Consider the following 12008-nt stretch of genomic DNA (forward strand, 5'->3'; position numbering starts at 1 on the left):
GGAATCGCCCGCAAAGGCTGCCGGGAAGCGTGGTTTTTTGAGTGAATTTATCTCGTCACTTGGAGCTAATGCGCTTGCGCTGCCTCCGTCGGCCTAGGTCAGGAACATGGCAGCACGGTGCTTGTGGGCGGTCCGGCGGCGGTTGCAGCACTTTCTGGCCTCGAGTGCCGCGTCGGATGGCAGGTGAGCAAGCGAGGCGAGCCCTGGGTCCGGGACGTGAAGACAACGCGGGACGAGCGAGCCGGAGGGGTAGTTGTGGGCGAGAGGACCCATCAAGCGGCTCGGCCGATCCCATCAGGCGCTCACCGCCCCATATTGCAGAGGGGAAACTGAGGCCCACAACCGTGCTTCCTTGCCAGACGGATAAGGTGGGAAGATCCGAGGTCACGTCCTCGGAGGTGGGAAATGGCTTCAGCCCCGAGCGTAGATTGAATTGGGCAGGTACCTCTCCCGGCCCCTCTTCGCAGCTGTGGTGCCTGCAGGTAAAGTGGGATGCTCTCCCCTGACTCCTGTGTGACGTTAGGCCGGTCCCTTCGCCGTTCTCCGGGGATCACTTGACCTGTCGGGAAAAGGAGGGCGTTGGATTCGGTGTCGCCCCAAACGGCCTTTCACCTACCTGTCTTCGGGAGTCTGGGAAGGTCCAGTTGCAGTTTTTAGCTGTGGGCTGCGGCAGTTTTGATGGATCATTTTTGCCGATAGCAGAACCATGCGTAATTCTTTTTATTAGCCCCGGTTTAATTGAGAAAACTGAGGTTTGGAAAAGTTGAGTCAACTTCTCGGGATAATATTCGGGAAATGGTGGAACCCAGACTAGAATCCAGTCAGGGCCCCAGAATCGTTGCTTGTAATTAGTAAGCAGTGTAAATAAATTATGCTCAGGGACAATTCCTGGTTGACGACTTCTTCCTGGGAAGGAATTAAAAGGCTGAGTAGGGGGGTGGATAGGTTGGATGGACTCTGAAATGTAGATTAATCCACGGAGACTATTGGCAATTACCGTATGCTTAACTATTTGTCACCTTTTTATCTTAATACCCCTGACCTAGCACCCCGCCCTAACCCCTGGGTGAGAGGTTGAAATCTGGTTTGGGGCCTTTTATTTTTTTTAGTCACGATCACATTTTTTAAGTCTTTGTGGCAGTTTGTGATGTAGGGTAGTGACGAGAAGAAAAATGGCTCCTTCTGATGAAATTTAACCCACCCCCCTCCCCACCCCCAGTTCTGAAGCAGCTGGAATTGAAGGGATAGGCCACAGCCCCCCTCTTTTTCAGACTTGAATTCTAGGCCTAACTTTGGTGTGATAAAGTCCCTTTACTGGGCTTTATTTTCCCCAGCTATAAAATGAAGGATCGAAGCAGAACTGTATGGCTTTGTGTTTTGAATTTCCTCCATTGATAAATGCCCTGCTGGTTCTGAGTATCAGAACTTGTTTTTTTTTCTTGCTAATTTCTGTGTCTCCATTAATGGCTATTTCTACAGCCTAGTGCTCAGTATCCTGGCTTCATCGAACATGTGATCCTGAACGTCTTAAACCTCTCTGAGCCTCATTTTTCTCATCTGGAATGTAGGGATGATAATAGTCCTTATCTGCACATTGTTATGAAATGAAAAGATGATTTAAGTAAAATCCTGAATATAGGTTTGGTACTTAGTAAGTACTTTGTAATTGTTCATATTGTTACTGTGACTGAAAACACTTTCTCTCGAGTTCAATCTAGAAGCTTCCCGGCCTGTGACCTCTGTTGTAACTTTGGTGTTTATGATGGCATTTCCTCATCGTGTGCTGCCTCCCTCCCACTTCAGGGGCTGTCTGCACCCTTTCAGCACTGCCACCCAGAGAACTGCTGGTGAGGACTGCAGTTCTGAGGAGCCTCCTGATGAGCTTGGGCCTTCTCTTGCAGAAAGGGCCTTAAAGCTAAAAGCTGTTAAGCTAGAGAAGGAAGTCCAGGATTTAACCGTGAGTAGATTTTATATTATCTGTGCTTCACATTCTCTTTCTGCTTTAAATATCCAAGTAAAGGTTTTTTTTATTATTATTATTGAGAGGAGGGGAGGCAGAGACAGACTCTCACTAGCACCCCAACCAGGATTCATCTGGCAAGCCCCCTACCCTGCCTTGTGATGTCTTCCCCATCTGGGGTGTTGCTCCATTGCTTAGCAACCAAGCTATTCTTAGTATGTGAGAGGGCCTAGCACCTAGGGCCAACTTGCTCAAATCCATCCATAGCTGCAGGAGGGGAGGGGGCGGGGAGAGAGAAGCAGGAGGGGAGGGGTGGAGAAGCAGATGGTGTGCCCTGACATACACATGCCGGGCCATTGCTCTGCCACTGAGCCAACTAGCCAGGGCCAAGTAAAGGTTTTTATATCACTGACTAAGGATACTCATCTTTTTCAATTCTTGGATGTGTTACAGTACTTAGATTTTTGGTAGCTTCAAAGGAGGTACAGTGCCTGGCATGTAGTTGACGATAAATATTTGTTGAATGAATGAGTCCGTTTATCATTATACTCTGATGATCAGACTACTTTTGGCATACTGTACCAAGTACTGAGTTGACAAACGCACTTTGAGGAAGGTAGATATTAGAGTAGTTACAAAGCAAGACCAGCCTGAATGGTGAGGAGGTTGGAAAGCATGTTTTATGAGAACACTTAAAGGAACCAGGGATTATAAGAATGAAAGAGAAAAAAGACTAAAGAGACTAAAATAACAGCCTTCGAACAGATGACACATTTTTTAAACGTACTCTTGGTTGTCTTAGGGTTGAATCAGTGAACAAAAGTTGGATGGTTGCAGCGTTGGCTGAATGTGAAAAAAAGCTTTTTCTCAAGATGAGCTTGAAAACTGTTTAGTGTTTGACAGCAGGCTAAACGACAGCCTTTCAGGGTGTCTATAACGAGTAGGTTCTTGCTTCGGGCATTTGGAGTAACTGATCTAATATTTCTACAACTTTTTTTTTATTAAAACCCTGTCACAGTAAAATTTATAATATAAGCAAAAACATTCTTTTCTCCCAAAAAGCATTTGTTTTCTCATCATATTGACTTTGCTTTTGATGATCAGGTGAGATACCAGAGAGCCGTAGCTGATGGCGAAAACATAAGAAGGCGAACCCAGAGATGTGTAGAAGACGCCAAGATATTTGGTGAGAGATTTACTCACAATAAAAAATACTTTTTACTCTAAGGCCTCTTACTAACAGTTCTGCAAACTGAACACAGTGAAAACGCATCTGAGTTCTTAACTGACCCCTACCCTACCCTTCATTACGCCCCTAGGCTTTCTGTGCTGCTTATGAATGTTGTCAAGTGAACCATTTACTAAAATAATGCTTGTCTTTAGCTAACCAAACCTTTCTTTTCTTTTTCAAGCATGTCCATTTAACACACTAGTTCTCATAGCAAACAACTGTGTTTAACTCATTAACAAAGCAAGCGAATCATTAAGATGTTCTGATAAAAACCAGACACACTGGCAATCGGGACTGCTGAAATTTCCTTTCTAGTAGCAAAATTGGTCTGTATCTATAGTGCAATAATCAGGTTTTTTCTCTATCAGACAATTTTTATGATTATGGATAAGAATTATTTGCATTATTCTCAGTATTCAGCTTGCTAAGTTATAAAATAGCTCAGAGGCAAAAGCCTGGACTACATGGAAGCAGTTGACCCACATTAATTTTTTATTAATGGCACTGAATAATCTTTTTTGTCCATTCACCATCTTTCAGAAATTTTTCTCTACATGCACCATATGTTGTTGCAAATGTGATCATGAAAGTGTTAGTTGAGTAACAGGGCTTCAAGGGTAAAGGGCAAATCTGTGATTACTTGCTGTATCACAATTTAATGTGTAACGTTATACTTTCACTACACATAGAAGGAAAGTGCTTGAGGGGCCCTTGGATTCTATCTAGTCCAGTCTTCTTTTACAGGTAAGATGACAAAAGTGACTATGTGATAGCTGTAGACATGAGTTTGTTGTCTCCTGACCCTTGACCTCTTCCTCTGTGCCCTGTGTCACACTGCTTCCTTTCCCCGGGATTGTGTCTCTGCGTATACAGGTTCCCTTCACTCCTGTCCTGCCCAGCCCCACGACTTTGGCATCGCCTTCTGCTTTTCTTTCAGTGCTGTAGACACCATGTTCCAGGGTTTCAGTTATCAGTTAAGTACTGGCCCCTGATATTCCTGATATTTCATGCAAATTTTAGTCTATTTCCAACTCTCAGGGCCTGACAGACTTCAGCTTACAATCCACTGCTTAGTCCATAAATAAAGCTCTGAATTTCATCAGTAAAAATTCATAGAAACTTACTTTCTTTTTTGTCGTATAACCACCTACATAAAATCCTTGATTTTGCCTCTTGTCCCACAAAGCATAAAATAATTACTCTATGGCCCTTAACAGGAAAATTGGGCTGACCTTTGAGCTATAGGGAATTTCTGTAGCAAATAAACCAATTTTGAGACTTCTGGCTGCTGGAGGGGAGCAGGGTGAGTCGGCTTACCGGAAGTCAAGCTTTGAGTGAGGAGCCGGCTCATACCAGTTTCCTCAAGAATTAACAAGGTTCCCACAAACAAGTACATATTAACTAAACTCAAAAGAATTTAATAGGTAATTTAATGTGTTTTCAGAGCAAGGCGTGTCTAGTGAAACATGCTAGATAAATCATTTCCTTAGGTCATTTCTGCCTTGTGACCAGGAGTACTTAGAAAATTGAGATTGCTCAGTGAGCGTGGAAGTAGAATGCTTTTAATTTATTCTTCTGAAGCTGGAAACGGGGAGAGACAGTCAGACAGACTCCCGCATGCGCCCGACCGGGATCCACCCGGCACGCCCACCAGGGGGCGATGCTCTGCCCCTCCGGGGCGTCGCTCTGTTGCGACCAGAGCCACTCTAGCGCCTGGGGCAGAGACCAAGGAGCCATCCCCAGCGCCCGGGCCATCTTTGCTCCAATGGAGCCTTGGCTGCCGGAGGGGAAGAGAGAGACAGAGAGGAAAGAGAGGGGGAGGGGTGGAGAAGCAGATGGGCGCTTCTCCTGTGTGCCCTGGCTGGGAATCGAACCCGGGACTTCTGCATGCCAGGCCGACGCTCTACCACTGAGCCAACCGGCCAGGGCCTAGAATGCTTTTAAAGGACATGCATGAGGTCTGTTCTCCATCCAGGGACGGTATTGTCTTAGTAACCCACATTCTTTTACAGTTCACAAAGGATCCTCTTTCTCCCCCCAGAAATTATAACAGAGCAACTGCTTTTGAAGTAACACAAAGCCTGAACCCCTCACTATATGGACAAGAGAACCTAGGCTTCTTTTTACCCAAATTTGTACAACTTGACTGACTAGAAGCCAGGGCTCTTTGTACCGTGGCAGCACACAAGTCAGCCCGGAGCTTGTAGCTTTCTAAATTTTATTCACGTCTCTCTGTTTTTGAATAACCAGTGGATGCCTGTTGTTCCTGACTGATCTTTGTTAGACATTGTCTTCTCTTGGGTGAAATACTAATTTTATAGGCATACTTTTCAAGGCTTTGGCCAAGGTCTTCTACTTTCACAGCTGATCTCATTAAGAACCATTAACTTTTTCTGGCCACTGTCCCTAATGGGGGTCAGGGAGGCATCTTCCACGCCTTCGATCATACCAAGTCCGGGCCCCTGGAGATGCCTCCTAGTTTCACTTTTTGCTCTCCATTGCCTCCTCTCCTTCAGACCATATAACAAGATTACTTCAACTGGCTCCCCTAGTTCTTCTGAAAGCTTCCCTTCCTGCCCATCTATCATGCCACCAGCATCCCCAAATCCATTATGTATGTTATTATTAGAGTAGTTTGAATCCCCTTCCATTTGTTTGGCTTAAGTAGCAATAACAGATCTCGTATAACCCTAGAGTTAAACAGTAGGATTCCTACCTCTGTCGGACCTTCTATTCACCTCTGAGTACAGTTAAGGGGGCTTCCTGTTTTGGCACAGGGCCTTAAACCTCCCTGGATTAAAGCCAGATCAACAAAGTCCTTTGCCCCCTTCAATTCCTACCAGGGCATTGGTGTTAAAACAGATAGCTGTAATGGTGACATTCCTTGTCATCGTTTTTCTGAAAAATAAAAACGCAACATTGGGAGTAACGAGATTCTTCAGCCGAGTTTGCTTTTATCTTATAACAATTATGTGACTCTAAAAAGATAAAACAAGTTTTGGCTCATTTCTAGCAAGTGTGTGTAACTTAATATAAGGCCATTGGAGACTCATTTGCGACTTTTCTATTCCTCTGTAGCCAGTCCTTAAAGTAAACGATTTTTGTTGACTCCCCCTTAGCATGGTCTTGTCAACTAAGTTTTTGTTATTGCATGCCATGAAATGCTAATATATTGTCCCTATTGAGAATGCATGGCTCAATATAACTGAGACAGGCAGGAATTTTCAGAATTACGTAATTCTGTGCCAAAAATGAATAGCAACAAATATACAAGCAGCATAAAAATGGTTTTAAAGGACCAGCTCCTGAGCCTGTTGTAGACAGTCTTACCTAGTTCTTGGGTCCTACCATCTTCCGCGTTTCCCAGTAGGCTTCCTAGCCATATGCCTTCCAAGAGAAACTGGCTTGTCAGTTGGGTGGGGGTGGTTGTCATTGATGATGATCCCTGAGCCCTGTGTGGCAGTCGTCTCACTCCCTCGTGTGCCCAGTGTACCAGCCACCTGGCTGGGCCTTCCCAGACTCCACCCCCAAAGGCAGAGTGATTTCCTCACACACAGTGAACGTGTGGTTTCTCTGTAGGGATTCAGAGTTTCTGTAAGGACTTGGTCGAGGTGGCAGACATTCTGGAGAAGACGACAGAGTGCATCTCTGAGGAGGCAGAGCCTGAGGACCAGAGGCTCACTCTGGAGAAGATCTTCCGCGGGCTGGCACTTTTAGAAGCAAAGCTGAAAAGTGTGTTTGCCAAGCACGGCCTGGAGAAGATGACACCCATCGGTGACAAATACGACCCGCATGAGCATGAACTCGTCTGTCACGTGCCGGCTGGTGTTGGGGTGCAGCCTGGCACAGTGGCATTAGTAAGGCAAGATGGCTACAAGCTGCATGGCCGCACCATTAGACTTGCCCAGGTGGAGGTGGCGGTGGAGTCTCAGAGAAGACTGTGAACGGGCCGTGGGGACCGAGTGTCCTTCAGAATACAGTCACCTGTGTTTCCTTTATTTATTAAACTAGGTTTGTATTGTACATGAGCTACTTCATGTGATCTGTTTGGGATTTAGTCATATTGGCTTTATTTCTAAGACACTTGATTTACTGTGACCTGTTTGGTCTCATCAGAAGTCTGGACACATTGGGCATTTGAACAATGTGACAAGTGTCCCTATGGCCTTTATCAAAATGTTTAAGAATATTATTTTTAAATTAGTACTCTGATGACTTTCAATCCAAAATCTTTTTCAAAGGTGGGAATGAGTATATGTTTATGTATTTTCAACTGAACGTTCCTTTCTCTAGTAGTCCCTGTAACAAGAATTGTGTAGGCTCTTGTATTGCATTTCTTGGGGAAAGGGATTAGTTCAACATTTGGGTACTTAGATGATTAAGCTTTGTAGTTGTGTGAATTTAGATCATTTGGGTTGATTTTTATACACAGATTTTCAGGACCTTACCTTTTTTTTTTTTTCCTTTTAGCCATTTTTTGTCCTTATAGTACTGCCAGGTAGACTTCATGTTCGCACTCATTGTCTTTTTCCGAATCCCACTGACAAGGGCTAAAGACCCAGGCAAGACTGGGAGGGGAGGGCAGATACCCGGTTCCCTTTATGTCACATGTGTATAAACATATCACTTTCCTTTAATGTGTTCGAGTTAATAAGCGTATGTTGTTGTTGTTGTTTTCAGTCTTGCTGCTTATAGCTGGTGTTCTGTGAAAGGTTTGCTCACTATATGAGTTAGTGAACGGATGCTACATCAGACTTTAGAAAGGCGGCCACTTAACAGCTGTTTTTAACACTTGGAAGAGGCCTTAATGATCTCATTTCACCCTTTCTGCTGCTTCTGAAGTATGAAAATAGTGTTTTTAGAATTGGACTGGTAGAAGAAAAATATCTAAAACCAGTGAATTAAGTTGCAGTGAGAACTTGAATAAGGAACAACTAGATATTCTCTTCAATCCTTTAAGACTCAGAAGTTCTTTAATGAACTTGCAGAGATGTCCCCAGCAGACAACTGCTAGCTGACCAGATTGCATAGGTTTAGGAGTGTTGGGTTTTTTTCTTCGTTATTCTAATTGCATAGGTTTAGGTTTAAGTTAGTTACCCATAAAAAAGTCCATTTCTACTGGAAGTCTGTGACCCCTTTCAGTGGAGTGGTCAAAGTTATCCTCTTAGACATCATACATGATTCTAGGACACTACTTGTATCGATGAAGCCATCCCCCAGTGGGCCCTATCATCTCTTCCAGATTTAAACACACACACAATACATGATTTTAAAATGCAAACAGAGTGGCTCTATATCTAGAGTACACTTCCTCTCTCTGCCTTCCCCCCACCCCCACACATGCCCCACACCTCTCCTCCCTTTCTCGTCTCTAAAGGCATGTATCTCCCCCCTCCCCAGCTACAAGGGCCTTTCCCTGGCTCACATCTACCTCTGTGACTTTGTAAATAAGCTTTCTCTTATACCTTGAGTCTTGGCTCTGAATTTTTCTCTTAGCCAGAACTCAAGAACTGAAGTTGCTGACCCGGGGTTACCACCTGGTGCCGCCTTCCCACTGCCAGCGAGTGCAGCTTCTCTTCCTGCAGCCCGTTCCGAGGCAGGCCCCGCAGAGCTCGACCTCAGCAGGCTCTCTCCGGGGATAACAGTAGATAGATGGTTGAAAGTCCTCTCTCTGCTGACCATTCTCTGAAAGTTTTGCAAAACTGTTCCTTCACAGACTGAGATTGTGGGATTCACCAAATAAATAAATACAATGCAAACAAACAGGTGGTTAGATTTTAAAACCAAAACGCCGTGGCATTCCACCAAGTGCATAGTGTCAGTTTAATGAGCAGTCAGATTTCACAATAGGAATTTGTCACTTTTTTTTTGCCTGCATTCCTTTGAGATTGACAGATGGTGGCAACAAGAAAATGAGCCAATTATAATTATTCATGTGTTCTTGGATTGCTGTCATTACCAGTGAATTAAAATAACTGTAATTTTAGGTATGGAATGTTCTGAGTACTTGAAGAGTTTTTTTTTTAATATTCCTTGTAACCTGTTTTAGCAAGTAGATTGAGAATAATTTTAGATTCTTTTATTATTCAGTAGTTTTGCAGACTTAAAAGTATACATTTAGAAAATGGAAATATAACAGTGAGAATCTCAAAAAGTTGAAGGTCTTTGGGAGCCAGGGCAGCATGATCAGACATAGGCTTGGTAGCTGTAGACTCGAATACAGACCCACTGTCGTCAGTGCCGCCCTGGGCCCCGTTCATTTCCCCCTCTGAGCCTGCTTCCTTATTTGTAAACTGGTTATGATTTTCTCACAATGTTGTGAGGATTAAATGAAATGTGTAAATTGCCTATTATAGTAGGCCCTCAAATATTTATTTTTACTGTTTTTTATGATACACAATTGTTTAAGTACATTTTTCTAGCTGCCTAAAGTCTAGGAAAAGGAATACTGGTTAAGGGCTGCTTAACAATTAAAATTTACAGGCTAATCAGAGTGACTTATTTTCCTTCTAGCTTCTGGTTGTTTTAGGGTTTGAGTTTTGTTTTTTGTTGTTTTTGTTTTATCATAATGCAAGAAATTCACACGTTCAGCCTGAAGGAACAAGAAGATTGTGTCGGTGCTCTGCATTATTTTCACCCTGATGGTAAAGTGAAAGACGCTGGCTTGCAGCTGATATGTAAGGAAGCTTTGGCTCACTTGAAGAGGGGATCTTGGTGTTCTAGAACTTGGATTCTACGGCTCTGACCGATATTCCTCACTGCCATAAAGGAATCAGTCAATCTGATACTGATGTAACTTCTTTGGTGCTTTCATGGCAAAGGATTTGATAAGTGAAGAAAGGCTGTTAAACACTAAGGCAAAATCAAATAGGGAAAACTAAGGATGATACATGATATGCAGAAATAACTTTAATAAAACCCGATTTGAAATAACTGCAATTCACTTGCTACGTGTCTTTCTTTGCCTAATTCCTATTGTGTATTGACATGCTGTGGTCACTTTGTGACTGCTGACCCACCTTGTTAGTTACTCAGTGGAGGTAACAAGATTTCACAGCAGCCCAGCCAAATGGATGCAGTGTAGGCATGCCATACCTCTCCCAGTGCTGAAGTCGTGTCTGCTTTATCCTCCCTGACTTGCTTCTTTCTGATAGCTATCTATTTTTTAGATCTGGACTCCTGTTTCTGCCTTCTGCTCTGGGATTCCCTTATTTTCTTGTGCTTGATTCTTGGTTCTCATCATCCTATCTGATTTAACCACTCACTTGAACTGCTGGACTTCTAACCATCTAAACCAGATGACTAGCACGTGACCTTGTTGTGACATGTCCTTCCCAACCTCCACCTGGCCTTGTCTTTAATTCTGCTCAACCAGCTTCTGCATACCCAGCCTCCTGAGCCAGCCTTTCTTACAGTTTGACCTTGAATTTTCATTTTCCCAATTTTGTCTGCACACCCTGGCTCCACAATCCGTTGTTTTCCATAATCCCATTGTTAGTTGGGAAGTAAGTTCCTGTTTGTATGCACTCAGACTGTCCATGTTCTTAATTTCACAGTGGTGGTTTTAAAACATGGATCCTAATTTCCTTGAATGTAAACTTTGAGATTGACCAATATACTATAGTATGAGTGACACTGCCAGCTTCCAGACAAACCTTCCTGTCTCTGGATGCTCACTCTTGGAACCCAGCCACTAAACCAAGAGCAAGCTAAAGCTGCTGGTGGGGTGGAACTGAGGGCCCTTTCTAAGCTTTCAGTGGACAGCCAGCACCACCTTGCCAGCCATCCCAGTAAGCCATCCGGAAAGTGGACTCTTCAGCCCTCTCTGATAACACATGGAGCAGAGAACCTGATTTCACAGCCCTGCTCAAAGTGCAGATTTGAGAGCAAATAAATAATTGTTACTTCTAGCCACTAAGTTTTTGCACTAGTTTGTTATGCAGCAATAGATAATTGATAGCCACCCAACCTTGTCCCAGGCCCACCCACTGTTTCACACCTCCGCCACTAGAATTAGGCCTCTTCGCTTTCTTACAGCTTTTTTGAACTTGTCCTATGACTTGGCTGCACTCATGTTGCTGGTATGTTGGTAGAATTCGAAAAACTTCCTAACAGGCCTGACCAGGCAGTGGCACAGTAGATAGAGCATCAGACTAGGATGTGGAGGACCCAGATTCGAGACCCTGAGGTCACCAGCTTGAATGCAGGCTCACCAGCTTGAGCCTAAGGTCACTGGCTCGAGCAAGGGGTCATTCAGTCTGCTGTAGCCCCCCAGTCAGGGCACATATGAGCAATCAATGAACAGCTAAGGAGCTGCAATGAAGAATTGATGTTTCTCATCTCTCCCTGTCTGTCCCTATCTCGGACACTCTCTGTCTCTGCCACAAAAAAAAGAAAAGGAAAACTTCCTAAGAGAAAATACCACAAAGTAGAGTGGAATTATGTGTTTTAAAGTTAATATGATTTACCATACAAAATACATACAGGGTTAGATTAAGTCTGCACATAAAAGAACTTCCCACAAAGTTATCAGTGAATGCTTTGTTCAGAAAAAAAATTTAAGAATATTTTGAGTCTTCAAGAGTGAATTTAAAAGGTTTTGCATTTTGACACAAACATTGCCAAAAATATCTTTGTTTGATTGATTTTTAAGATTATGAGGAATGCCTGTTCACTCATCTACCACTTAACCAATAATCCAGTTTGGCCCTGTTAAATTAAGACTCACAAAACTTATTTAGGACCCTAGTTATATGCTCTTCTACTATTCTCTGAATCTCTTTCGTTTCGTCCCTTAGCCATAATCCAACAAATACG

At 43.5% G+C, this 12008-nt stretch overlaps 1 protein-coding gene across 2 annotated transcripts; it reads left to right on the top strand.

Moving 5' to 3' along the window:
* Window positions 1–52: 52 nt before the first annotated feature.
* Window positions 53–10123, top strand: GRPEL2 (GrpE like 2, mitochondrial). 2 transcript variants are annotated; one of them, XR_010746313.1, is made up of 5 exons: window positions 53–183; window positions 1804–1957; window positions 3065–3146; window positions 6771–7202; window positions 9767–10123. XR_010746313.1 is itself a non-coding variant. In XM_066344426.1 (4 exons), exons 1-4 carry the CDS (start codon window positions 107–109, stop codon window positions 7133–7135), a joined length of 678 nt encoding a protein of 225 aa, XP_066200523.1. In that variant the 5' UTR covers window positions 53–106; the 3' UTR covers window positions 7136–7214. The 2 variants fall into 2 exon arrangements, 1 of the variants encoding a protein (XP_066200523.1); XM_066344426.1 differs by lacking the exon at window positions 9767–10123 and having other exon boundaries at window positions 6771–7214.
* Window positions 10124–12008: the final 1885 nt, after the last annotated feature.

Source organism: Saccopteryx leptura, chromosome 6, assembly GCF_036850995.1.
Source record: "Saccopteryx leptura isolate mSacLep1 chromosome 6, mSacLep1_pri_phased_curated, whole genome shotgun sequence".
NCBI lineage: Eukaryota > Metazoa > Chordata > Mammalia > Chiroptera > Emballonuridae > Saccopteryx > Saccopteryx leptura.

What these genes read in the sequence shown, in the direction of transcription:
- GRPEL2 (XM_066344426.1), top strand. Translation starts at nt 107, where the DNA reads ATGGCAGCACGGTGCTTGTGGGCGGTCCGGCGGCGGTTGCAGCACTTT. An exon ending in AGGAAGTCCAGGATTTAACC is followed by an intron (nt 1,958 to 3,064) that starts GTGAGTAGATTT and finishes TTTGATGATCAG; the next exon opens with GTGAGATACCAGAGAGCCGT. An exon ending in AGAAGACGCCAAGATATTTG is followed by an intron (nt 3,147 to 6,770) that starts GTGAGAGATTTA and finishes GTTTCTCTGTAG; the next exon opens with GGATTCAGAGTTTCTGTAAG.